Source organism: Ovis canadensis, chromosome 2 (assembly GCF_042477335.2).
Source record: "Ovis canadensis isolate MfBH-ARS-UI-01 breed Bighorn chromosome 2, ARS-UI_OviCan_v2, whole genome shotgun sequence".
Classification (NCBI taxonomy): domain Eukaryota; kingdom Metazoa; phylum Chordata; class Mammalia; order Artiodactyla; family Bovidae; genus Ovis; species Ovis canadensis.
The window spans coordinates 255,359,827-255,386,767 of NC_091246.1; the positions used below are offsets into that span (position 1 = coordinate 255,359,827).

General features: G+C 56.1%; 3 protein-coding genes and 2 long non-coding RNA genes across 28 annotated transcripts in view; 3 read left to right on the top strand and 2 right to left on the bottom strand.

Moving 5' to 3' along the window:
- The window catches only part of CLCNKA (chloride voltage-gated channel Ka), a 26,414-nt gene extending 12,324 nt beyond the window's left edge, over positions 1-14,090 (bottom strand). For 14 of the 24 annotated variants that reach the window (XR_011254799.1, XR_011254798.1, XR_011254797.1 and 11 more), the window contains exon 1: positions 124-1,803. Coding sequence is in view for 16 of the 24 variants with exons in the window: in XM_069579293.1 (XP_069435394.1) it covers positions 124-216 (93 nt within the window). In the remaining 8 variants the exon portion in view is untranslated. Of the gene's footprint in view, positions 1-123; positions 3,386-13,937 lie in introns of those variants that run through there. The other 10 variants (XM_069579295.1, XM_069579294.1, XM_069579292.1 and 7 more) reach the window with 3 other exon arrangements.
- On the top strand, positions 4,128-8,051 carry HSPB7 (heat shock protein family B (small) member 7). Its single transcript, XM_069579327.1, has 3 exons — positions 4,128-4,582; positions 5,060-5,205; positions 6,287-8,051. The coding sequence occupies exons 1-3, from the start codon at positions 4,387-4,389 to the stop codon at positions 6,464-6,466; spliced, it is 522 nt and encodes a 173-aa protein (XP_069435428.1). The 5' UTR covers positions 4,128-4,386; the 3' UTR covers positions 6,467-8,051.
- On the top strand, positions 13,865-16,320 carry LOC138434478 (uncharacterized). Its single transcript, XR_011254805.1, has 4 exons — positions 13,865-13,983; positions 14,067-14,188; positions 14,488-14,650; positions 16,177-16,320. It is a non-coding gene; the product is annotated as an uncharacterized lncRNA (long non-coding RNA).
- A 762-nt stretch (positions 16,321-17,082) lies between these two features.
- SRARP (steroid receptor associated and regulated protein) lies at positions 17,083-24,092 on the bottom strand. The gene is made up of 2 exons (XM_069579328.1): positions 21,714-24,092; positions 17,083-17,864 (listed from the first exon to the last, which is right to left on the bottom strand). The coding sequence occupies exons 1-2, from the start codon at positions 21,799-21,801 to the stop codon at positions 17,443-17,445; spliced, it is 510 nt and encodes a 169-aa protein (XP_069435429.1). The 5' UTR covers positions 21,802-24,092; the 3' UTR covers positions 17,083-17,442.
- Positions 18,638-21,278, top strand: LOC138434475 (uncharacterized). Its single transcript, XR_011254802.1, has 2 exons — positions 18,638-19,005; positions 19,210-21,278. It is a non-coding gene; the product is annotated as an uncharacterized lncRNA (long non-coding RNA).
- Positions 24,093-26,941: the final 2,849 nt, after the last annotated feature.

The following is a 26,941-nucleotide window of genomic DNA, read 5'->3' on the forward strand; positions in this document are numbered from 1 at the left end:
GAGAGCCCCTGAGGGTCCAAAGGCGGCGCTGGCTCCCACCCCCAGCCTCCCACTGGCGCCCTGCGCTGGCCCCGGCAGGTTCCGTCCGAGTCCATCCTGGCGCTGTACCCCGTGGCCGCTCACCTCGCTCAGTCCGCTCTGCTGTGGCCCCAGCCAGCGCGCCTCTGACAGAGACGCCTTTGCTTGCAACTCAGGTGCACCTGGACAGGTGTGCATTCCACCAGTCAACACCCTGGCCCCCTCCTCCCCGCCCCTCCCCGCCGGGGTTCACCCTGGCCATTAAGAATGTCCTTGACAAACCGACTGGAACTGCCCCGGCCAGCCGAGCAGTGCAGGCCAGAGCCGCGGGAGGGGCCAGGGCGGGAGCTCCCCAACCTGCCAGAGCCACGCAGAGGCAGGGGGCATCCTCCCGAGCTGCAGGCTGGTCAGAGGGCCTGGGAGGGGGACGCTCGTGGCGCAACAGGACAGCTAGGGTCATCTGCAGGGGCTGAAGCCAGAGCTGCAGACTCGCAGAGCTGGGCAGGGAGGGATTTGGAGGATCAGAGAAGAGAGAGTGGAAAGGCCCACCCAAACGGTGATGCTGTCCCTGACCGACAGGGCTGCTGGGAGGAGGAGCTTGATGCACCCGCTCCACGCTCTGCTGGGGCAGGATAAAGTCTGTGGCCTTTACCCAGAAGCCTCAAGCACAACCACTGCCCCTGGGTGCTATGGTGGGAGAGGCAGTTTCGCAGACTGGGGGGTCTGGACGTGAGGATCTAGTCCAGGCTCCTCCCCCCGCCCCAACTCCCTGTTCCTGCTCCAGCCTGTCGGCCCCCTGCCCCCAGCGCTGAGTGAAGCAGGTTATCAAGGCAGGATCTTGGAGAGGTGTCCAGGCTTGGGAGCCAGGCAAACCAGGGTGGAACTCTGGGCTTTGTCCCTCGGCCTCTGTGACCCTGGGCAAGCGCCCTTGCCTCTCTGAGGCTCCATTTCTTTGAAATGGGCTGACACCTCTCAGCTGCCTGGGTTTCCCTGAGCACTCACTAACTTGGAGGAGGGTCGAGCACAGCGTCCGCACACGGCAAAGATGCAGCAATAATGAACGGAGCATCGGAGAGGCGCCCTCGCTCATCTGCGATCACAAAGCCGACGCCAAGCCCAGGCTCCGACGCGGCGGCTCCTCTGCCCAGAGCCCTGCAGCTCCTGTGGCTTAATCACTCGGGATGAGGGTTTAGGCAGAGAGCAGAGGGTCTCTGCCCGATGCTGCTTTGTGAAGACTTGGGCTGAGATCTGGGACACTCCTGCCCTCTTCCAGACAGCACCCCCTTTCTGAAAATCACGATGGTCTTTCAGTGATTTAAACTCCTGAGGCCCTGAGCCGCCCTCTGCCCCTAGACGTCAGGCCAAGTCAATCCAAGCTAGGCACGCGCGTGTGCTGTGAGGGGTGGGGTGGGGGCTCACTGCTTTGCACGGACTGGGGCCCACCGTTGATCGGCTGCTCCAACCTGTGTGTAGTGACAGCGTCACCGGCCGCCCTGTTGACACCCCAAACCCGCATCTCCGGTCTCAGGCAGGCTCGGCTGGCCAGCCAGCAGCGCACGGCCACACCTCGTCCCCAGCCCTGCGAGCATCGGGAACCTGGGGAGAGGGCGGCGGGCGGACACTGTGCCCGCGGCGAGTCCCCCCAGAGCCAGGCCCCGCATTGCAGCCCCCGGCGTCTCCTGCTTCTGCGTCAGGCTGTGGGGGCGGAGGGCAGGCTTGATGCCAGGACAGCTCTGTCACGGCTAACTGGTCCTTCACCGCTCGGAGCCTCGGTTTCCTCTTCTGTCCCGTGAGGGCTTCCGTGGGGCTCAGGCTGCGAAGAGCCCACCTGCAACACAGGGAGCCCAGGCTGTATCCCCGGGTCGGGAGGGCCCCCTGGGGGAAAGGGCGACCTTCACACCAGTATTCCCGCCTGGAGAATCCCAGGGGCGGAGGAGCCTGGTGGACCACAACCCACGGGGTCACAAGGAGTGGGACGCGACTGAGCGACTGACGCGTCACTTCTCCCAACGAGGGGAGCGCGAGCGCCGTGGGGCAGGGCCCCGTCTCTACCTGTTCATCACAGTTACGGGTCCCCCAGAACCCCGACAGTGCCTGGCACAGAGCAGCTGTTCAGCAGCTGCCTGCTGAGCCGTGAGTGGTTTCCAAACGTTGGCCTGTGGGCTGGTTGAGCAGGGAGCTGACGGGAGCAGATTCCCATCAGAATCTCTGGGTATGTGGGAAGAGTCTGTGTTTGTTAAAAGTTCCTCCAGGAGGCTGAGGTGCCCTGGCAGGTCTGGGATTGAAGACACTGCATCATCTCTGAAGCCCCTTCTGTCCCTAGGATCTGAAGGGAGAGACAGGCGCAGAGACAGGGGAATGGCCTTAATGAACTTTCAGGGTCCCTCCTGGCCTCTGAAGCCAGTAGATCCAGTGTCTGTATGGGTGACACCTTGGGGACGGGGGAGGGGGAGGCACGGGGGGCGGGGGTGGGTAATGGGAGCTGACGTCCAGGAGCAGTGACTCAGGCCTCCGCACCATGACCGTGTGTCTGCATTTAGCCACAGGCTCTTGTTTCCTGGCGGGCGGGCGGCAGACCTCTGGGCCCCCCAGCCCCACCCCTACCGTCCCTCCATCTCACCTCTGTGCTGGTGACTTCCTGGCAGCCCTGCTGGAAGCCCCTCTTTGGGGTGGGGTGACCCAGCCAGGCAGGAATCTTCACTGGAGAGACAGACCCCTCTGTTCCAGCCGCCACCCTGACCCCACTGCATGGACCACGAGCTCCAGTCATCACCCTGTAGCTGGACCCCCACCACACGCACACCAAGGAAGAGGCTGTGCGGGAGCCAGGCAAGAGAGGAATGGTCTCCATGTTCAGGAGCCCCATTCTGATGGGGCAAACAGGTGACCACCTGCCCCAGGGAGCTGCCAGTCTGAGAGGGGACGGGACACTGGAAGCCCAAGTCACACCCTGTGCCAGGGTGGGCAAGGCCAGCTGGTACAGCGGGCACCTGGGCAGGACGTTCTGTGTGGGCTGCAGCAGTCAGAGAGGCCGCCACAGGGAGGAGGAACCAGAGCTGGTCTGGGCATGGGGGGAGCCAGCCTGGGGCCCCAGGCTCCCAGGTCACTTCTCTGGCTTCACTCCCTGATGCCGCATGACGTCAGGCCAGGCTCCGCGGACCTGTGTGTGGGCAGGGGCCTCTTGGGGGGTTCTGGGCCAGCCTGTCTCCTTACACGGAAGTTCAGGGTGCCCTGGCTTCCTGGGGGGTTTGGGTCAGATACCTCCAGTTTCAGATCCCGGCCCCGCCACTTTCCAGGTGCAAGCCCCAAGCTCTCTGTGAGGCCCTGTTTCTCCATCTGTAAAATGGGAACAACCTCTCCTTGCAGTGATCAAATGAGGCCACGCTGGAAAGCTCCCAGCCAGGAGCCTGGCCCAGCAGGTGCCTCAGAACTCAGAGCTAGAACGACCATCTGGCCAAGCCTCGTTTACCCTGCTGCCTCCCCGGCCTCTCCTCTGAGCTGGAGGTCAGGCAGACACCTCCTGGGAACAGAACCTTCTATATCATTAAGGACCATTCCTGAATCATCTGCTCTCCTCCCCTGAGTCCAGACCCAACCCACTCTGCCTCAGCTTTCTCCTCTGGGTCTTGAAATGTTCCAGAGTTGGGGTGGTGAGAGGCAGGGAGACAAGCCTGACATCTGGGTTCCTTGGGGGGCTGGGATGGGAACAGCTGCACTTTCTATACCCGCCTCCAGGGCCGTCTCAGGCCTCCCAAGAGATGGCCGTGAACGTTATCTGTCCTGGCTGGGAAAGCCCTTGCCTCACACAGGGATCCTGTGGGTGGGGGTCCCCCATGCACCCCTGACCTTGCATCTCCTGACCTCCCCAGATCCCGGGCCTTGGGGCTCTGCCCTGATCCCTGGCACCAAGGGCTGAGAGAGAGAACCCTCTGCAAGAGGTCTGCAGTTTGATGGGGGAGGCACAGTTCTCCGACTGCTGGGGGAAGACAGACTTAGAGACAGGCACGCACAGCGTCCTGAGGCAGGCTGGGGTCTGAGTGGGGGGGGGGGTATAGCACAGGACCCCGCGCCGTTGCCACGGCAGCTCCGGGGCTGGAGTTATCAGCCTGGAATGCTGGGCGGTGAGCTCAGCCTCGCGGGCGCCCGCGCTGGACTGTCAGCAGGGCCGTCTCGCTGGAGAAGCTCCCCAGCCCCTCTGGGCCACGGAGAGGACTAAATTTAGCCGGTAGACAAGGGGCTGGCCCTGCGCCCGGGGCGGCCGGGCCTTATAAAGCGGCGGTGGCCGGGGCCCGGCAGCTCCCCGAGCCCGCTGCCCCCGTGCTGCCTGTCTGCCCAGCCCGCCGGCCGGGGCCCGCCGCTGCCCCGTGGATGAGCCACAGGACGTCCTCCACCTTCAGAGCGGAGCGGAGCTTCCATTCCTCCTCCTCCTCCTCCTCCTCCTCCTCCTCCTCGGCCTCCCACAGTCTCCCGGCCCAGGACCCACCCATGGAGAAGGCCTTGAGCATGTTCTCCGAGGATTTTGGCAGCTTCATGCGGCCCCACTCAGAGCCCCTGGCCTTTCCAGGCAAGTGCTCAGGGCCCCGTGGGGAAGGGGGCCGCGCAGGGCGGGACCACCAGTTCCAGGGCACCACCCGCTGCCACCGCGCCTCCAGCGACAGGCGCTACCCCTGCAGCCCCGTGCGGCCTGACAGACAGATGTGGCCGGCACAGGCAGGCCTTCAGGAGACAGTGCTGGCCTGGGGTCAGCTCTGGTGCCGGGGTCTGCGGGGCCTGGGGCCAGGTCCTCTCTGGAGTCCTGAGAGCTGTGGGGCTCGGGGGAGGCATGCAGACCCCCCTGCAGGCCTGGGGTGGGTCCCTGCAGAGTGTCATACACGCACACCCCTCCCCCACAGCCTCTGCTGGGCAAGGCCCCGCCCCCTCAGTGCAGCAGGGATGGTTGAGGGGGCAGTCAGGCTTGGGGTCTGCCCCTTCACCCTGCACCCGAGAGGGAGCCAGAAGCCTGGCCCTGGGGACAAGCCTGCTCTGTGCTCTGCCCACCCAGCACTCCCCACAGCCCGTGCTGGGGGGCCAGGCAACATCAAGACCCTGGGAGACGCCTATGAGTTTGCTGTGGACGTGAGCGACTTCTCACCTGAGGACATCATTGTCACCACCTCCAACAACCACATCGAGGTGCGGGCTGAGAAGGTGAGCCCGTCCCCCCGCCCCACTCCTGGGCTTCACACCCCTACGCTCTGCACAGGGGCTTCCTCCCATGTCCCATCCTGGGACCCTGCACCCCGACTGTGCTCCCTAACCCCCAAGACAAACAGGAGGCCTTGCTCCTGCGGCTGGTGGGCCACAGGACCCCTGTCACTGCCCCAGGTTCCCAGGTGCTTTCTTCAGGAACCAAGGGAGCCATGGGGAGGGGCGAGGGGCAGAGGGGTGCAGGAGGGGGCCCTCGGGAGGTGAGGTGAGAAAGGGAGCTGAGAGGAGGAGGACGGCCCTCCCCCTAGGCCTGTGGGTGGTGGGCACCCCATGCCCGGGGGCAGCCGGGGGAGGAGCTCTTGCCCCTGATGCCCCTCAAGGCCTTGTTTCTCCTAGACCCAGAGGCCCGGCTAGTGTCTCATCTCGGGACCCTGAACTGGGCTCAAGGCTGGGCAGAGCCCTGCAGGTCAGGCCCTCACACCCTCCAAACCCCACGCTGCCTCCACCCATAAGTTCTCAGGGTCAAGAGGCTTGCACCCTGGAGGTGGCTGTGGCTGAACGGGGAATGCCCCTTAGAGGAGAGGGGCTGCTCAGGGCCGCCTCTGATCCCCGAGGCCCGGCTTCCTCCTTTGAGCCTAGAGGGCCCCCATCAGGGAGCCAGGCCCTGTGGATGCTAGGACCAGCGGGCAGCACGTGCCCGCCCTGCCCCCGCCAGTGACTCAGCCGCCCGGCTCCAATAGACAGTGTGTGCTGGTGGCGTCAGGGGGCGCTGCCAGCAGCTGACGGACACCCATGCGCGGGAATTCGAGCGCAGGGACCCGGAAACACCCCTCCTCCTCTGAGCGCCTCCACCAAGCCCCGCCCTCCTCCGGGCGGCTGGGGTCCTTTGAGCTCCTCTGCGCTCGTCCTCGCTAGGCGCTCAGCCCGTGGGCACCACTGCCCCGGGGCAGCTCCGACGCCAGGCCCTCGCACCTGAGAGCAGGGCCCAGGGCGTGTGGGGCCCAGCTAGGGCGGGAGCAGGGAGCAGGCGGGGGGCGGGGGGGGCGGTGCAGCCCGCCCTGACCCTTCGCCCCTTCCGCAGCTGGCCGCCGACGGCACCGTCATGAACACCTTTGCTCACAAGTGCCAGCTGCCTGAGGACGTGGACCCCACGTCGGTGACCTCGGCCCTGCGGGAGGACGGCAGCCTCACCATCCGGGCCCGGCGCCAGCCCCCCACGGAGCACGTGCAGCAGACCTTCCGCACGGAGATCAAGATCTGAGGCCGCGCCTGCCGCGCCCCCAGCTGCCCCGCGCCGTGTTCTCCCCACTGGCCAGCCAGAGTGGCTCTCCTGACCCCTCGTGACAGCGCTGGGGACATCTCAGCCCAGGTTCCGGGCCCTGACACCCCACCCCACCCCAGACCTCAGGTGGGCCATCCCCACCCCCAAATGAGGGCTTCTGCTCTACCCAGGGCAGGCCGGGGACCCCCGCCTCCCTCGTGGCCCCCAGACTGCAGATGCGGCCTTAATCCAGAACAAAGGGTTTGGGATGGGAACAGGCGATCCCAGAGAACCCGGTTTGGAGAAGGGGCTTGGGACAGGCAATCTGGACAAATAATCTGCAGGACAGACAGACAGACATATTCTTTCATCTTTGGAGTTTCTGCAGGGCAGGGGAACTGGACACCCGGGACCCCCTTGGCCAAGGGGAGCAGGAGGGCGGAGGGAGATCGCTGGCAGAGGTGCCCAGAAAACCAAACTGCCCAGGCACAGAGAGGCCAGGAGACAGCCCTGATGGTCTGCTTCCCCGCAGCTGCTCTCCAAGGCCGAGCCCGCTGCCAGGCTGCCCGCCCACAAGGTGCCCCATCCAGCCCACTGCCCCCGGGCAGGGCCATGTTGTGTCTGTATATAGACGGGGTTTTCCCAATACAGCTGGTTCGTGATAAACGGTGTGAACCCTCTGTTACCTGCTCATGCCTCCAGGGAAGGCTGGGCCGAGGGGCGGGGCTGACCCTTCCTCCTCCCACCCGGAGACCTGGGCTCCCAGGACTGTCTCCACTGCAGACGAGTACCCAACAAGAGGAAGTATGGATGGGGCTTGAGTCCTCAAGGTAGGATCCCAGCTTCCCGCCAACCTTCCCTTGTGGCCGTCCGCCTCCCCCATCCTCCCTATCTGTAATCTGTGAAATTATAGGCGTGGTGTGTGTGTATAGCACACACACACACATGCCTGGTTACCCTTGTCCTTCAAATACAAAGCGTTACCGTCGGTTGCAGCCGAGTTCAGAACATTCTATTTTTCTTTCTCAATTTTTGGTCACACCCTGCAGCCTGTTGGGCCTTAGTCCCCTAAGCAGAGATTGAACCCTCACCCACTGCGTGGGAGGTGGAGCCTTAACCACTGCCACCAAGAAAGTCTCAGAACACTCTAAAATGAGGTGTACAATCTCCACTTGTATCAGTGGGGACAGAGTCTGAGCAGCTGAGCGGCCAGCTTGCCCACTGAAGGCTGGGTGTGGACCCAGGATGTCAGAAGCCTCTCTCCAACCACCCGAGCCCCTCCGCGCAGAGGGGAAAGCTCCCCATTCTGCCTTTCAGCCCTGCACTTGCCCCACAGCTTCCTGTTAGAGAATGCCCCACCCCAGTCCCTCCTCATCCCAGGCCCCGCCAAGGACCTCCTGCCAGCCTCCATTCTGGTGACCCCCAGCTGCCCCCCCCCAACCTGGCGCAGCCTCCCACATTCACAGGCAGGGCTGGGGGGTGCAGCAGGGGGCCCTGGCTCTGTGAGGTGGCCTCAGGGGACAACAGGGGTGGGGGAGTCCTGGCGTTGTATCCTGCACACACAATAAACAGCAGAATCTCTGGCTCTGGAGGTCACCCGCCTGAGGTTTTCAAGCTTGGGGTAGGGCAGGGATGGAACGCTGGATAAGCAGCGTCTTTCCTAACACTGGGGGGGTGGGGTGGTAGCTCAGGTAAAGGTCAAGACCGCACAGAAACGTGGGCTCCTTTGACCTCCTGCCTTGACTCCCGGGCCCGCGTGGGCAGTCTTCTGGGAATGGTTTCCCTGAAACCCTGGCGTTGTCTTCCCTTCCCACTGCCAGCCCCTGCTCCTACCTGCCAGGCGCTGTCCCAGGCACGGGGACACCTACAGTGGGCCAGCTGCACTGGGCGGCTTTTCAAGCCTGTCTTGTACCAGCCGGGTGCTGACCACCAGTGAGGCTAAGGGACCAACCTAGGGGCACACAGCCCCGGGCAGAGGCCGGCTGGGACCTGGCTGGGGAGCAGACCGGTTCAGGGAGTCTGGGCGCCCTTTGGAAGGACGCCCCACACACACACCATCGGAGTTCCGGGCAGCTCGGTGCAGTCTGGAGGAGGGGAGGGGAGGGAGGCAAGGGGCGCGGTATTTCCAGTCTCCGTGACTCACTGATTCCACCGGGCTATTTGCAGCCCCGACACTCATCGCTGAGGAGTTGGGGGGAGGAGGGACCAGCTCTCCCCCTTCTCCGACCCCCACTTGGGGCCAGGCTCACCTTGGCGTCCCCAGCCCAGCGGCGTCCCTCCCTGGGCCAGGAAAGGGGGTGGCGAATGGGGCAGAATGTTCCCCACCCCGCGGGCCCCAGCGGCCCCTCCCCAGACTGCGCGCAGAGAGGCTGAGGGAGCTCTGGAGACAGAAGGCACCCTCCTGCCAAGGTGACCCGCGGAAGAGGAGGGCGGGGCTGGGGACCGCGGGCTCAGCGCGTTGGCTCCGCCCCCTGGCGACCCGGCTGGCGGCGGGCTTTGTCTCCACTGGCCCCCCACGCTTTCCAGGCTAAAAATAGACCTGGCTGCGGGTCCTGGGCTCCGCCCCTACCACGTGAAAAATAATTATAGCAGCCCCATTCACTGAGCGCCTAGTGTGTGCCAAACACCTGCTCATGCCCACCATCCTGCGAGGTGGGCACCGAGGAAGCCAGGAGGTTCAGAGAAGTCAAGTAACTGGCCCAAGGTCACACAGCTGGGAAGTGGCATGGCTAGAACGTGAATCATTGTGGGTCTGGAATGTCCTCTGCTGGGTCAGCTCAGATCAGTCCCCCACTCCCTGCCCTCCTGTATAGAGAAGGGGAACCCTTACATCTTATAGCTTTAGCAGAGGGTGTGGGCAGGAGGCAGGGGAGGTTGAAAACATGCAACCTTGCAGGGCTGGGGATCTGTGAGCAAGTCCAGGTCCAGTACCTGATGGGTGTGAAGGGCCTGGGAGGTGCCATCACTTTCAAAGGCCTAGCCCAGACCAAAAGCCTCCTCCTCCCGGAAGTCCTCCAGAGTTACCAGCTCAGAGTCACAGAGCTCAAGGAACCCTAGGTCCAAAACTTGTGTTTAAAAGAAGCTCAGATTCAGATGAGATGAGCACATGCCTGGGGCTGAGGGCAGACCTGAGGCTTGGTTGGCCAGCCCCATATCCTTTGGGAGTCACTCCCAACTCCCCATGGTTTGACGGGGGGGGGGACCCAGGCCCCGGGAGGGGTAGGGCCTTGCTCTCAGTCACACAGCAAGTCAGTGGCAGAGATGGGGTGAAGACCAGGCCTCTGGAACTGCAGGCCAGAGCTGCTTTACTGGACCACCCCCCAACCCCAGCCCACCCTTCCCTGACCCGCCTCCCTGTTGTGCCCCTCCATCGGCCCTCAGCCCTGTCCGCTTCCCGTCTGCCTTGGTCCCAGGTCTGCGATGGCAGAAGATGCCTAATTTTGCCTTCTTGCTCCCAAGCCCAGCATGGGAAAGGAGCTAAGTTAATGCTTGTGGAATTTTTTAAAAAGCTCAGAAGCCTTAGTAATGAGTGGAGGGTCCCTGGTGGCCCAGTGGGTAGGAATCCACCTGCCAATGCAGGGGATGTGGGTTCATCCCTGGTCCTGGGAGACTCCACACGCCGCGAAGCAGCCACGCCCCTGCGCCGCAGCTCCGGAACGCGCGCTGCAGCGGCTGAAGCCGGCGCCTGCAGCCTGTGCTCCGCGGGGAAGCCCCTGCGCGGCAGCGAAGAGCAGCCGCGCCACCGCGACTAAAAGCCAGGGCGCAGCGGCGAAGACCCAGCGCAGCCAAAAATACACAAAGAGGATCTAAAAACTTCCTTTTTTAAAAAAAGGAGTGGGGGCTCAGGACCTCCCTGGTGGTCCAGTGATTTGGGTTTGACCCCTGGTCGGGAACTAAGATCCCACATGCCGGGCCGGGGAGTGGGGCCACTAAGCCGGAACGCGGCGCATCTGCCGAGCTGGTACGCGGCGCATCTGCCGAGCTGGAACGCCACAACCAGAGAGTCCGCGAAGAATCAGCGAGAGGCTCCTGTGCGTGGTAGCTGAGACGCGATGCGGGCAAATAAGTTAAAAAGCGTAGTTCAAGCGGGGCCCTAGACATGGGCAGGTGACTAACGATCGAAAGTGTATGATGTATAGATTTCATTAAAAAAGAAAAAAGGATTGGAGGATCAGTTGTAGACTCTGGAGCCACACCACCTGGGTTCAAATCTTGTCTCTGCTGCTTGTGATCTGTGACCTTGAGTAAGTAACTTAACCTCTCTGTTGCACCATGGCAAGAATACACAGAAGAGCTGGACAGAAAAGATCTTCATGGCCCAGATAACCATGATGGTGTGATCATTCCCCTAGAACAAGACATCCTGGAATGCGAGGTCGAGTGGGCCTTTGTTCATCACTATGAACAAAGCTAGTGGAGGTGATGGAATTCCAGTGGAGCTATTTCAAATCCTGAAAGATGATGCTGTGAAAGTGCTGCACTCAATATGCCAGCAAATTTGGAAAACTCAGCAGTGGCCACAGGACTGGAAAAGGTCAGTTTTCATTCCAATTCCAAAGAAAGGCAATGCCAAAGAATACTCAAACTACCGCACAATTGCACTCATCTCACACGCTAGTAAAGTAATGCTCAAAATTCTCCAAGCCAGGCTTCAGCAATATGTGAACGGTGAACTTCCAGATGTTCAAGCTGGTTTTAGAAAAGGCAGAGGAACCAGAGATCAAATCGCCAACATCCGCTGGATCATGGAAAAAGCAAGAGAGTTCCAGAAAAACATCTATTTCTGCTTTATTGACTATGCCAAAGCCCTTGACTGTGATGAATATAATAAACTGTGGAAAATTCTGAAAGAGATGGGAATACCAGACCACCTGACCTGCCTCTTGAGAAACCTGTATGCAGGTCAAAAAGCAACAGTTAGAACTGGACATGGAACAGACTGGTTCCAAATAGGAAAAGCAGTACGTCAAGGCTGTATATTGTCACCCTGCTTATTTGACTTATATGCGGAATACATCATGAGAAATGCTAGACTGGATAAAACACAAGCTGGAATCAAGATTGCCGGGAGAAATATCAATAACCTCAGATATGCAGATGACACCACCCTTATGGCAGAAAGTGAAGAGGAACTAAAAAGCCTCTTGATGAAAGTGAAAGAGGAGAGTGAAAAAGTTGGCTTAAAACTCAACATTCAGAAAACTAAGATCATGGCATCTGGTCCCATCACTTCCTGGGAAATAGATGGGGAAACAGTGGAAACAGTGTCAGACTTTATTTTTGTGGGCTCCAAAATCACTGCAGATGGTGACTGTAGCCATGAAATTAAAAAATGCTTACTCCTTGGAAGGAAAGTTATGACCAACCTAGATGGCATATTAAAAAGCAGAGACATTACTTTGCCGACTAAGGTCCATCTACTCAAGGCTATGGTTTTTCCCGTGGTCATGTATGGATGTAAGAGTTGGACTGTGAAGAAAGCTGAGCGCTGAAGAATTGATGCTTTTGAATTGTGGTGTTGGAGAAGACTCTTGAGAGTCCCTTGGACTGCAAGGAGATCCAACCAGTCCATCCTAAAGGTGATCAGTCCTGAGTGTTCTTTGGAAGGACTGATGTTGAAGCTGAAACTCCAATAGTTTGGGCACCTGGTGCAAAGAACTAACTCATTGGAAAAGACCCTGATGCTGGGAAAGATTGAAGGTGGGAGGAGAAGGGGACGACAGAGGATGAGATGGTTGGATGGCATCACTGACTCAATGTCATGAGTTTGAGTGAACTCCGGGAGTTGGCGATGGACTGGGAGGCCTGGTGTGCTGCAGTCCATGGGGTCACAAAGAGTCGGACATGACTGCTCGACTGAGCTGAGCTGAGCTGAGCTGTTGCAGGATGAAATGGTGCTAGCAGGCCGCCCGCTGTGGCTGTCTTGTGATGCACTTAAAGGGCTTGGTGCCTGGTGGCTGACTGCAGTTCACACAGGCCCTGTGCTGAAGCCTCCCCGAAGGGCTCACGTGGAGCCCCCTAGTCTCATTTCTGTCTGGATCCTGACACTTTGTCTCTGGCTCCATTAAGATGGAGACTTGGGCTGGAAGGGCAGAGGAGCTGCCTTGTGCCTGGGGTCCTCTTCCCAGGAAAAGCATGTGAGGCAGACAGAAGAGGCAGGTTCCTGGGACTCCCTGGTGGTGGTGGTGCTGCTGCTAAGTCCCTTCAGTCGTGTCCCACTCTGTGTGACCCCATAGATGGCAGCCCACCAGGCTCCCTCGTCCCTGGGATTCTCCAGGCAAGAACACTGGAGTGGGCTGCCATTTCCTTCTCCAATGCATGAAAGTGAAAAGTGAAAGTGAAGTCGCTCAGTCGTGTCCGACTCCCAGCGACCCCATGGACTGCAGCCCACCAGGCTCCTCGGTCCATGGGATTTTCCAGGCAGGAGTACTGGAGTGGGGTGCCATTGCCTTCTCCGTCCTGGTGGTGCAGTGGATGAGAATCCGCCTGCCAGTGCCGAGGGCACGGGTCCAATCCCTGGTCCCAGATGATTCCGCATGCCACAGAGCAACTACAGCCCTCGCCCCACAATCACCGAGTCTGAGCTCTAGAGGCCTCGAGCGGCACCTGCTGAGCCTGGAACCTGTGCTCTGCGACAAGAGGAGCTGCCAAAACGAGAAGCCCCAGCACCGCAAGGACCGCCCATGCTCACCGACCTAGAACCCCCGAGCGCAGCAGCACAGACCCGGCGCCACCAAAAATAATTAATAATAATAATAATAATAATAATAAAGTGGTCAGTTCTCCAAGGCCCTCCTGGAAGACCTGTCTGGGCCCTAGGGGTGGGGGAGGTGGGCCAGAGAAGCACCTGGAAGCCTTGGTTTCCTCTTCCACAAACAAAGATCAGGTCGCACCCTCCCAGGCCTGCTGTGGCAGCCAGAGCCAGATGGTGTTCAGTGTAAGCTTGGGAAGTGCTAAGCTCCTGTAAAATCTCTGTGCTTGTTTTCTGAACGAGGAAACCCAAGCTTCCACCCTCTGACTCTGCCCTCACCTGGGAGAGGGTCCTGAGGAGCAGGGAGGCTGGGGTCTGCCAGGCTGGGGCCCCAGGCAGGAGCCTCTGGTGGCGGGATGGTGCCGTTTGGGGTCAGCGCAGCACGCCTGGGCTCACCCCGAGCAGCCCCAGGCCCGTCCTGAGCTCTGGAGCCCCCCAGCGCCTGGACTCAGGGGCAGCTCTCCCTGGGGGTCTGAGGCATGCTGTGGGGGGGTGGGAGTGGGGGCCCTGGGGAGCCTCCGTGAGGGGCATGAAGCCGGGCCCCTGGGCCCAGAGAGCCAGAGGGGAGAGAGCGTGCCGCGAGCCTGACGCTCCCTCCCTGCTTCCCTCCCTGCCTTCTGCTTCCTCCTCCCTTTCTGCCCTCACAGTTCTTGAGCTGCACCATAGGGCACTGGGGACACAGTCCTGATGGGTGTGGCTGCCAACCCGAGACACTCTCACCGGCTCGCACTGCTCGCTGGTTCAGGAAAGGCTTTCTTCTTTGTCGGTTCGTCCTCTCAACAGCTTTTCGGTAAGTCTCTGTGATCCGGCAGGTGGATCCAGCTCTGAGGCCCAGCGTTGCCGTTGCAGCTGTTGCAGCCCCGCTCTGCCACCCGCTGTCTGCATGACCTTGGGCCAGTCGCTCCACCCAGCTGGGCCTCAGTCTCCTGACGCGTTCAATGGGATGGTCCCCACGGGGCTGTGGGGAAGAGGTGAGGTTTCCTCCTCCACCCGTGTGCCCAGCTCAGGGGGGGCCTCAGTCACGTGTTCAACCCTCAGATGCCCCTGCCCTGGGGCCTGCTCCTTGGGGAATGACCCCTGGGGACTGCTCCTTGGGGAATGATTCTTCGGGATTGCTCCCTGGAGAATGATCCCTGGGGAATGATCCCTGGGAATGATTCTCCGGGATTGTTCCCTGGAGAATGATCCCTGGGGAATGATCCCTGGGAATGATTCTCCGGGACTGCTCCCTGGGGAATGACCCCTGGGGACTGCCCATTCACTCCTCCAGCCCACAGGCGGAGCACCTGCACCTCAGTTCAGGCTTACCACGCTATGACTGCGCAGTCACACTGCCTGGGGGTTGGACTTGGTGACCTTGGGTAAATCATTTCATCTCTCTGTGCCTCACTGTCTTCACGGGTCCAGTGTGAGAGGAACTAAAGTGGCATGTGGTGAGTATAAAACTATCAAAAGCGGCTATTCCGGAGGAAAGGGACACGGATTCGAGTAAAAGCGGGGCTTCTGAAAGCTTGGCCCTCCCCCAGCCCGGAAGGCGGGGCTGCCCCGTCTGAGGCTAGGGCGCCACCTGCTGGCGGGAAGCTAGGCCTGCAGCCCCACCCTCTTCCTGACGGCTCTCAGACTCCCAGCCCTGTCTGGGGGCTCTGCTAGTCCAGTGATTCTCAGCAAGGGGAGGACAGAGGAGGGGATGTCAACGGTCCAGGCTCCTCTCTCACCACGTCTCTAGGACGGATCATTACTCCCTTTGCCTGGATTAAGATGCAGCTTCCTCCCCTGCCTTCCTCTCCCAGCACAAGAGCTAAGGAATCTTTTTTTATAAGGCAGGTTGTGGTTTCCAGCAGTCCCCACCTCAGAGTAAAATAGAGAGCTCCTCGTGGCCTGCGAGGCCTCCCGTGAGATGGCCCCTGCCGCTTCTCTGGCCTGTTCTCAGTGTGCACGCACATCCTTTCCCCCAGCTGGAGGACAAGCTCCTTGATGGCAAAGCCTTGTCTGTCTGTCACTGCCCATCCCAGGGTCTAGCCCAGAGCCTAGCACACAGTGGGCACCCAACAAATACTTGGTGAACGAGTGAATGGCTACTCCAGCCAGACTGAATGACCGCCCCTTCCCCCTGGAGCGCTCCCCACCCTTGTCGCTTGCCTTGGTGTGACGCACTCACTGGCCAGCTTCTAGTTTAGACGCCACTTCCTGCATGAAGCCCGCCTTGCTCTCCTCTCCTGAGTGGCCTGGGCGCCCTCCTCCAGCCCCAATCTCGTTCTGTGTGCCTTACTGCTGCACGTACCAGGAGTCACGACAACAGTCGTCTTCTTTCTCGCCTCCCCTACCAGGCTACGAGCTCCTTGTGGACAGGGTCTGCTCTCTCTCTAAACAGGTCCCCTCTGTTTAGAAGAGACCCTGCCAGGAGGAGAGGCCATCTGCTGTAGGGCTGGTTTGGGTTCTAAGCCCAACTGCACCTGTCTATGGGCCTTGAGTGCAGTCCTCAACTGCTCTGTGCCATGGTTCTCTAATCTGCAAAATGGGTTTAAAAAAAGGCGCTTCTCTGTACTGGCATTTGGAAGATGTCATTTCCCTGGCACAGAGCAAACGGTCAATACATGTTAGCCACCAGTGCTTGTGTGTGCATGCTAAGTCGCTTCCGTCGTGTCCGACTCTTTGCATCTCTGTGGACTGTAGCCCACCAGGATCCACTGTCCGTGAGATTCTCTAGGCAAGAAATACTGGAGTGGGTTGCCATGCCCTCCTCCAGGGAATCTTCCGGACCCAGGAATTGAAACTGTGTCTCATATGTCTCCAGCATTGGCAGGCAGATTCTGTACCATCAGTGCCCCCTGGGAAACCCACCAGTGTTTGTAGGAACCCGGTAAAGCATTAGTGAATAAATGAACATTCAGCAATTTTAATCCAAGAGCCTTGAGAGCCTCTTTGTCAGCTCCTCTCAGACCTCCCTCTCCCCTCACAGCAGTGCCCGCTTCCTGCTGAGGACCAGGACTGCCCCGCGGGGGAGGCCCAGAGCTCCCGCACCTACTTTTCTGTCCCTAGGGGCAGTGCAAGCCTGGCATGCAGTGGATGCTCAATAAATAATACCTCATGTTCATCTGTTCAAGCATGGTACTCCCTTCCCTTTCTGAGTACTTCCACCCCCTCCTGAGAAGCCAGTTCCCCTTATTTCCCACCCCACCTGGTCCTTAAATCGCCCATCCTGAGTCCCGTGCCCTCCCGGTGATCCCTGGTGACCTACACCCTCGCACTGAGCGAGGATGGCTGCAGCCACTTACCGCCCCTGCCCGTTGTGCTGGGAGGTTCTGACTCCTGCCCCTGGGTGAGAAACCAACCCGGTGACCCTGGGGAGGGTAGTTCCCAGTGCTGGCACCTTCTTCATCTTTTAGATCATACTTTGTCCCCACTCAGAGAGGCCGTTCCCAACCACAACATTCCCTATGAGGAATGTTTCCAGGCACTCCCTATGAGCCCAGTGGTTAGGACTCTGCGCCCCCGTTGCAGGGGCACAGGTTCGATCCCTGGTTGGGGCAGCAAGATCCCGCACGCCATGCAGTGCGTGCTAACTGGCTTCAGTGGAGTCCGCCCCTTGCAATCCTGTGGACTGCAGCCCGCCAGGCTCCTCTGGCCATGGGATTCTCCAGTCAAGAATTCTGGAGTGGGCTGCTATGCCCTCCTCCAGGGCGTCTTCCCGACCCGGGGATGGAACCTGTGCCTCATTGCAGGCAGAGTCTTTGCCGCTGAGCCACTGGAGAAAACCCTGCATGTCAAGAGGAGCAGCCTTTAAAACAAAACAAAACAAAACACCCACCTCTTTGTTCGGCCATTTTCTGTCCCACCCCCTTGCTCAGTTTCTACACAGCACTCATTACACTGTTCAAATAGTCTTTATTCGGTTGTTTAACCTTTCTCCCCCACCCTCAAGAATACAAGCTCCAGGAAAGCTGCAGTGTCTTTTCCAGTGCTTTGCAGAGCTGGCGTTTGGGAGATGCTGCATTAGAATACGCTGCGTGAGTGAGTCAGCCTCATTCTACGTGGCGGTGCCTTTTCCTGCTGCCGCTGAAAGGCTAGCAAACATGGAGAGGGAGGAAGGAGTAGGGAACTAGTCTGTTTCAGATGTCCTTTAGGATCTAACTCTCCTTCCCTGGCTCAGGTACAGAAGCCTTCTGCTCGGCTGGGGATTGTGCCCGGACCCCCGGGCCTCTCCGCCACGGCCAGGCTCGGGCAGTTAATCCGCTTGTGCGCAGACGCAGGAGGAGAGGGCCTTGAGGGAGCCGATGACCGTTCCCCACGCGGAGGACCTGGAGGACACGGCCTTCACGGGGCTCCCCTTGGCCTCGGGAGCCTCCGCAAGGCCTCCGGGGCTGGCTGCGGGGGGAGCTGGGGGCGCAGTCGCTCTGCAAGGGCCCCTGGCCTGGGCAAGGCCCCCCCCACCTAGCGGGGCTTCCGGAGGCAGGTTGGGGGCCTGCTTTCCCCCGCATAACAAGATGTAGGTCTTCATCGGAGGGACGGCAGGTCCCGGGCTGGGACCAGGGGTGCGGGGTGGCCCTGGGGCCGCTGCCAGGGGGATCTGCTTCCCTCGCGCACAGTCGATGACGAAGGTCAGGTGGGCTCCGGGGACGGCCTTCTGCCGGCGCGCTGGCCTTCCACCTGGAAGGGAGCAGAGGGCCGGGGGTTCGTGCTGGCGCAGCGCAGGGCTGGCTCCAGCGGTTCGCGTGTTCGTCCTCTCAGCGGGGAGTTTTTCTGTTAATTTAATTTTTATTTTATATTGGGGTATAGTTGATTTGGGCTTCCCTGGTGGCTCGGGGTAAAGAATTCGCTTACCATGCAGGAGACGGGGTTGGATCCCTGGGTTGGGAAGATTCCCTGGAGAAGGAAATGGCTACCCACTCCGGTATTCTTGCCTGGAGAATCCATGGACAGAGGAGCCTGGGGGGCTACAGTCCACGGGGTCGTAAAAGTCTTAGCAATCAAAGAACAACAGTTGATTTACCATGCTGAGTTAGTTTTAGGTGAACAGCACAGTGATCCAGTTATATACATATCAAAGATCTATCCGTTCTCTTTTAGATTCTTTTCGCATATCTGTTACTACAGAATTCTGTATGAAATATGTATTTACTTATCTATTCGGCTGCACAGGGTCTTAGCTGCAGAATGCCGAATTTTTTACCTTTGTGTCATGTGGGATCTTTTAGTTGAGATGTATGGGGTGTTTTCCCCAACCAGAGATCAAACCCAAGCCCCTGGCATGGAGAGCACGAGGTCTTAGCCAGTGGACCAGGGAAGTCCTGTTATCACAGAATACTAGGTAGACTTCCCTCAACAGGGATTTACCTGTGTTTCGTGTGTGCTGAATTGCTTCAGTCGTGTCTGACTCTGAGACCCTATGGACTGTAGCCCACCAGGCTCCTCTGTCCATGGGGATTCTCCAGGCAAGAATCGTGGAGTGGGTAGTCTTTCCCTTCTCCAGGGGATCTTCCCCACCCAGGGATCTAGCCCATGTCTCTTACGTCTCCTGCGTTGGCAGGCGGGTTCTTTACCACTAGTGCTACCTGGGAAGCTCTAACTGTAGGTTAGTTGACACACAAAAATGGGAAGCCAGTGGGGCTTAAGAGCATGAATTTCAGCACTGGGGAGGCCTGAGTATAAACCTGTCTCCTCCCCACCCCCCATCAGCCCTCTGCCTTCCAGGAGCACAGAGCCCACTGCATCAGAGCCTCTCAACCCCACCACGCCTACAAGCTGCCTGGGCATCTTGTTAGCATGCAGATTCTCTGGTGGTTCCATGGTAAAGAATCTGCCTGCAATGCGGGAGACCTGGGTTCAATCCTTGGGTTGGGAAGATCCCCTGGAGAAGGGAATGGCTACCCACTCTAGTATTCCTGCCTGGAGAATTCCTTGGACAGGGAGGCCTGGCAGGCTACAGTATATGGCTCTCGAAGAGTCAGATGTGTCTGAGCGACTAACGCTTTCACTTCACTTTCTGGTACAGCAGGTTTGGGCTGGGGCCTGACGGTCTGCATTTCTGAGAGGCGCCCAGGGAATGCTGATGCTGCTGGCCCACAGACCACAGTGTGGTGAGTAGTAGGAGGAAAGCCCGACTTCCTTTTACAGGTGAGGGAACTGAGGCTCAGCTGGTGCAGGTGTCAGTGGCCTCAGGAAACACTGCTGCTCCCCCACCCCCCACCATACTCTTATCTCCCTGTCCTCTCTGCCCTGGGGATCCTTGCTCTGTCTTTCCCCACCAAACAGGGAGCAGCCATGAGCCAACCCAGGGCTTATCAATGAACCAACCCGGGGATTTATCCATGAAGCAAATGCCAGAGCAGGTCTCTCCGAATCCAAAGCCTTTGCTCTTTGAAAAAAAAAAAAAAGATTTCAAGTTGCCCAAATGATAAACAAAACCATCCTCTTGACTACGTGCTCGTCACCATGACCCAGGCTCAGAAGGAAGCTTCTCTTCTGCTAAGTTAGTTAACGCAGGAAATGTGGCTGATCCTTGAACAATGCCAGTTTGAACTGTGGACCCACTTACATGTGGATTTGTTTTCGAAAAGTACCCATTCCTACACAATCTGTAGTAGGTTAAGTCTGTGGATGTGGACTCTCAGATACAAAGGGATGATTGTAGTTATAACCTGATTGTCCACTGCCGGGGGCCAGCGTGAGGAATTCCGCCCACGGCAAAGGTCATGAGGAAGGAGGCTCGGCATACGCAAAGGCGCGATCAAGCCTCAGGAAACCCCTTGTTCCCGAGCATCTAACCCCAAAGCCAGAGTCTGTTTTATGCTCTCACCTACACCTCTGACTTTACGGGGGGCTCTCCCCCATAACCATTTCTCTCTGAGAAGGAGTAAACGTGCAGCTCCAAGGCAATAAAAATTCCTGGGCGTGACAAGAGTGTTTCAGCTTACGGACTCCTCTGAAGGTTATCTAGCCCACCTGTATAGGTTCGTCCAGCCACATGTGATTGTTTACAGCCTCCCAACCTGAGAGGCACGAGATGTTTTAGACTTACTAAAGGCAAATTCTTTTGGGGAGTTAGAAATTATTAGTATAGTGTGTTGGTTAGGAATTATTTGGTGAAGGATTTTTCATTTGTTGTGTCAATAATTGCTGCTAATTCCCTGCTCTGGGTGGGACAAGGGTGTCTCAGGTCAAACCTCTCTGCTGACAGATAAGCTTGTGTGACAGGATTATCCATACTGCTGCCACTAGGCACATGATTGTTTACTACCTCTTAACCGTAAACAGCACAGAGAGTTTTGGAGTATTTTGAGAGTCTTAATTAGCATAGGACTTTTTCTTCTTGTTGAGTCAATGATTACCAGGCCTCTATATCCTTAGGCACCTGGGAATATATTAATCAATGTATTTGGAATATAGCAAAGGAAATATGGTAGTTTTTGATGTTAGCAATACTAGACTTTTTGAGTTAATGGATTTTATCTTTTGTAATAGATCACTGTACTTATAAATCACTGTGTCCTTGCTATGTAAGAATGTAACTTTATCATATCTTAAGACTAAATAGATCTTAAGGGGAGCATTGGTGAAAGGATTTTCATTTGTTGGGTTGATGTTTGCTGCTAAATCTCCATGTTCCCTACCCTTATAATGAATATAACTAGCATATAGGAAGAAATAAGTATTAACCTTTAAGCATATAGGAGAAATAAGTATTAACCTTTAAGACTAATCATGTTAACCTTGGGTTGAATAAATTCCTTTCTTGATTGTAACTCACTACACCCTCACCCTATAGGAATGTAACTTTATTTGGAGGGTGGTGCCTGGTTTAAGAAAAAACACCCTTGGAAGAAATAAGTTTTTTGGTTATCAGAAAGAAAGGATCATAAAATGTAAGCAGGTCTCACTCATGGCCAGAAGATGATGTAATATCCCTAAGACCTTTTTTTTATATATACATTTATGTGAAGCACCTGATTTTGACAAAGGTCAGGACTGCTGACCCCCAAATGACTCTGTATTCATCCCTATGTGTAACAAAAGGTATATAAGCAAACCCAAAAATAAAGAAATCGGATCAGTTTCCGGAAAGACTGATTCCCCCATGTCACTTCTTTCTTGCTCCCGTTTTTCTGGCTGAATTCCCATCTGGAGCATGGATGCTATTTCACGTAATCCAAGTTATTCAGCCTCCTTTTCTCCACTGATCTTCCTACTACACTATCCATTTCTAATCTCTCTATATCTGTGATTGAATATGTATTTTTCCAAAGACGCTGACTCCGTCCCCCCACCTTCGAATCACCCTGGATCCACCGGGGCTGGACCCCGGCAGTCCACTGCTCGGACGATCAGTGCCCCAGCCCCCAAGTTGTTCAAGGGTCAACTGTAAATGAAGCTCACCTGTGGCTTGAGAGTCTTGGCAGCCCGGGAGGGAGGCTGTCTGTCCTTTCCTGCCACCCCCACTCCACAGCCTCCCCAGCCCCTCTCAGCTGCAGGGCTGAGGCCCCCTCTGTCACCTCTTACCTGAGCTGGTCTCCAGGCTCACCTCAAGGCCCCTGGGGCGGGCACTCGGGTGTCTGGTGTCTTCTGAGGGGGCCGTGACTGCTGCCATGGCGCCTGGCTCAGCACTGCCAGAGGAAGCCGTTTCCAGCAGCCTTGTCCAGAACGCGGGTCCGCACCCAGGACCAGACCTTTTATATTCACCAGATCCGGATCTGCCGAGTGAATTCCACCGGGAGCCACAGGAACTGGCCTCGAGCAGTTGGGGGATTGCTTTGATCAACAGGTTTATGTCAACAGGATTGCAGTCAGGCGGCTGGGAGGCAGGCCTTCTACCAAACACACACAGTTTCTTCCAAGCTCAGCGGCTTCCTCCCTTGGGACGAGGCTGGGGACCATCTCTTCCAGGTCTCAGTTTCCCGAACCTCAGTCATTGCCTGGCTGCATTCCCAGTTTTTAGCTGTTTTATTTATTTTCAGTCCCACCTAAGAGAAGAGACTGGCAGAGGATGAGATGGTTAGATAGCATGACTGACTCAATGGACAAAAATTTGAGCAAACTCCAGGAGACAATGGCGGACGGAGTTCTGGATGGTGGGAAGTCCAAGATCAAGATGCTTATCGATTCTGGTGTTTTGTGAGGACCTGCCTACGGTTCATAAATAGCTCTCTTTTTGCTGTGTCTTCACCTCACAGAAAGTGCAAGAAAGGTCTCTGGGATCTCTTTATATAAGGGCATTAACCCCATCATAAGGGTTCTACCTTCATGATCTAATCAACCCTCCCCTAAGACCCCACCTCTTCAATTCAGTTCAGTTCAGTAGCTCAGTCGTGTCCGACTCTTTGCAACCCCAAGGACTGCAGCACACCAGGCTTCCCTGTCCATCGCAAACTCCCAGAGCTTGCTCAAACTCTTGTCCATTGAGTCCATGAGCCCATCCAATCATCTCATCCTCTGTTGTCCCCTTCTCCTCCCACCTTCAATCTTTCCCAGCATCAGGGTCTTTTCCAATGAGTCAGTTCTTTGCATCGGGTGGCCAAACTATTGGAACTTCAGCTTCAGCATCAGTCCTTCCAATGAATATTCAGGACTGATTTCCTTTAAAATAGACTGGTTGGATCTTCTTGCAGTCCAAGGGACTCTCAAGAGTCTTCTCCAACCCCACAGTTCAAAAGCATCAGTTCTTCGGTGCTCAGCTTTCTTTATAGTCCAACTCTCACATCCATACATGACCACTGGAAAAACCATAGCCTTGACTAGACGGACCTTTGTTGGCAAAGTAATGTCTCTGCTTTTTAATATGTTGTCTAGGTTGGTCATAACTTTCCTTTCAAGAAGCAAGTGTTTTTTAATTTCATGGCTGCAGTCACCATCTGCAGTGATTTTGGAGCCCAAAAGAATAAAGTCTGTCACTGTTTCCCTTGTTTCCCAGCCTATTTGCCATGAAGTGATGGGACCAGATGCCATGATCTTAGTTTTCTGAATGTTGAGTTTTAAGCCAACTTTTTCACTCTCCTCTTTCACTTTCATCAAGAGGCTCTTTAGTTCCTCTTCACTTTCTGCCATACAGGTGGTGTCATCTGCATATCTGAGGTTATTGATATTTCTCCCTGCAATCTTGATTCCAGCTTGTGCTTCTTCCAGCCCAGTGTTTCTCATGATGTTCTCTGCATATAAGATAAATAAGCAGGGTGACAACATACAGCCTTGACATACTCTTTTCCTGATTTGGAACCAGTCTGTTGTTCCATGTCCAGTTCTAACTGTTGCTTCTTGTCCTGCATACAGATTTCTCAGGAGGCAGGTCAGGTGGTCTGGTATTCCCGTCTCTTTCAGAATTTTCCAGTTTTTTTGTGAGCCACACAGTCAAAGGTTTTGACATAGTTAGTAAAGTAGAAGTAGATTTTTCTGGGACTCTCTTGCTTTTTTGATGATCCAGCAGATGTTGGCGATTTGATCTCTGGTTCCTCTACCTTTACTAGATTTCAAAATATAAATTTTGGGAAGATGTATTCTATCTACAGCATCTTTTAGGTCAATCAAATTTTAAGTCAGTTATTTCTTTTATTGAAAAAGAGAAATACTTGTCTACTGAAAACAATGCACAGCCTAAAGTTCAGGGTTATGTTTTTTCAGTGAATTTACTGAGGACTTAAGTCCGAAAGAAAACCTGATCAGGTGAGTTAAGTGTAGAGCTGGGAGATATAGGAGTTTAAAACAAAACAAAACAAAACGCAACACATCAGGTAGTTGAGGCATGAAAAGATCACTGTCAGGGACTTCCCTGGTGGTCTAGAGGATAAGACTCCCAGCTTCCAGGGCACGGGGCTCAGGTTCGATCTCGGGTCAGGGAATGAAGACCCCACATGGTGTGCACCGTGGCCAAAAAATAAAAAAAGAAGAGAAAAATATTACTGTTAATTAAAGAAAATCAGACATCTCACATTAATGAACTTAGTGCTTTTATATGTGCGGGAAGATGCGCGAGTTTGGGCTTGTTGGAATTATTCCCTTATAGGCACCTTAACTGTCCTGTTTCTCTCCCTCCTGAGCCCCATCAGGGTGCACCGTTGGGGTGGCTGCAGTGGCAGCTGGCCTGTTGGTTGCAGTTGTGTTTGTTTGCTGACAAGGCAGGTGGCGTTCTCTGCAGCAGCACTGCTGTGGATGAGCCTGTATGGTAGAAGATGCAGCCCCAAACAAGACCGTGCCCTGATCCCCAGAAGCTGTAAAAATGCTCCTTTACACAGCAGAAGGGATTTTCGCAGGTGTGACTAAGGGTATTCCAATCTGACACCGATTCCGATTGTGCTTTTTTCCACGTTACCAAGCAGTTAACGCTTTTCTGACACTGCCTACCTGGAGATTGCTTCAGATTTCACAGATTAAGAGGTCAGTCCCACAAGACTGCCCCTGGCACAGATAGCAATCACATGTCCTGGTGGTCAGATGGGTTTCTGACCTGCAGATGGGAGGGTCCCAAAACACACTCCTTGGATTCAATTCGTTTGCCAGAGTGGATCAGAGAACTCAGAGGAATGTTTGGCTTATTAGATTGCCGGTTTCTTATAAAAGGATATAACTCAGGGGACTTCCCTGTGGTCCAGTGGCTAAGACTCCACACTCCCAACGCAGGGGGCCTAGGTTTGATCCCTGGTCAGGGAAAATAGATCCCACATGCCACAACTAAGCGTCTGAATGCCACAACTTAAGTTCCCGCGTGCTGCAGGGGAGATGAGAGATCCCACATGCCCAGCTGAAAATCCTGCATGTCTCAGTGGAGACCAGAGAGCCCATGTACTGCAGCTGAGGCCTGGGCAGCCTGAACAAATAGATAAATGCATGTCTATTTAGGAGAATGTGACTCACGGAGAGCCGGGTGGAAGAGATGCGCAGGCACGCTGTGTGAGAGGGCGAGGAGCGTCCACAGCCTCTGAGAACGCCACTCTTCCCCGATCGCCACTAGTTCACCAACCCAGAAGCTCTCAAAACCCTGTTCCTTAGGGTTTTAATGGAGGCTTCAGTGCGATCATGACTGAGTAAGCCATTGGCCATTGCTGGCCACGAATCTCCAGTCCCTCTCTCTTTCTGCAGGTTGGGCGGTGGGCGGGACTTCCGGCCCTCTCACCAAGTGCTTGGTTCTGCTTCCATCCTCAGGTGATATTACTGTCGTTCAGTGTCTGACTCTCTGCGACCCCACGGACCGCAGCACACCAGGCTCCTCTGTCCTCTGCTATCTCCCAGTCTCCAAGAGTTTGCTCAGATTCACGTCCCTGGAGTTGGTGAGGCTATCCAACCGTCTCATCCTCTGCCGCCCCCCTCCTCCTTCTGTCTTCAATCTTTCCCAGGGTCAGGGACTTCTCCAGTGTGTGAGTTCTTCACATCAGGTGGATGTAGGGCCTTTCTAAGAGTCACCTCATTACGATAACAAAAGCCACCGTTTTCCCTCTTCTCAAATGGGAATTTCCAAGGCTGGTAGGAGCTCAGTGCCAGGAACCAGTAGGAAGACCAAATATATGTTTACTTAACAGATCTGGGTTCAATCCATGCATCAGGAAGACCCCCTGGAGGAGGACATGGCAATTCACTCCAGGATTCTTGCCTGGAGAATCCCCTGGACAGAGCAGCCTGGTGGGCCACGGTTTATAGGGTCGAAAAGAATCAGACACGACTGAAGCTACTTGGCACGCATGCATTTATCAGAGGTGTGGCCTTTGATGTAGGGATATTGGGAGGATTATCTAAGTGAATACACTGTAATCACACCAGTCCTTAAACCGTTTTCCAAGCTGGGTTAGAGAGATGTGGCAATGGGACAAGGCCAGAATGAAATGAAATCAGAGACTCAGTCTGCCATTGCTGGTGTTAAAAGACAAACTGGGATGCGGCAAACATTTTAAGAGTTTATTTGAATAAAAGTCGACTTCAATCAGGTAGCATCCAATCTGGATTATAGAAGGGACCCCTGGGCAGTGGCACAAAGGCAGAGAGGAGCAGAACTGGAAGTTACGCTAGGCAAGAAAGCGGGTTGGTTATCACAAGGCTACTTTCCCTCTGGAGACAGCAAGGGCCCATTAGGCACGTAACTAGTGCCAGTCAGGTGGTTCCTGATTGACTGGTTTAAGATCCCACTTCTGGAACAGCCAAAACCTTGGTGAAGTTAAATCTTTGTTTGGTGATGTGAGGCTTAGTGTAAGCAATTCCATTCAGGCCTTGTATTGTTTAGGGGCTTTTTTAGCTTTATTTTAAATGGAAGTAGACTTCCCTGGTGGCTCAGATGGTAAAGTGTCTGCCTGCAATGCAGGAGACCCGGGTTCCATCCCTGGGTTGGGAAGATCCCCTGGAGAAGGGAATGGCAACCCACTCCAGTACTCTTGCCTGGAGAATCCCATGGACGGAGAAGCCTGGTGGGCTGCAGTCCATGGGGTCGCGCGGAGTCGGACGAGACTGAGCGACTTCACTCCACTTCATAGTGTATTTACAACATGGTGTTAGTTTCAGGTGCACAGCTTTGTTGCTGTTGAGTCACTGAGTCGTGTCCAACTCTCTTGTGACCCCACGGACTGTAGCCTGCCAGGCTTTTCTGTCTGTGGAATTTTCTAGGAAAGAATAGGGGTTTCCCTGACCCAGGGATCCATTGAGCCCGTGCCTTCCGCGTTGGCAGGCAGATTCTTTACCTCTGAGACACCAGGAAGCCCAGCAGATGTGAAGCATCGTTCCGCAAAACCCATAACCCTGGTCTAATCATGAGAGAA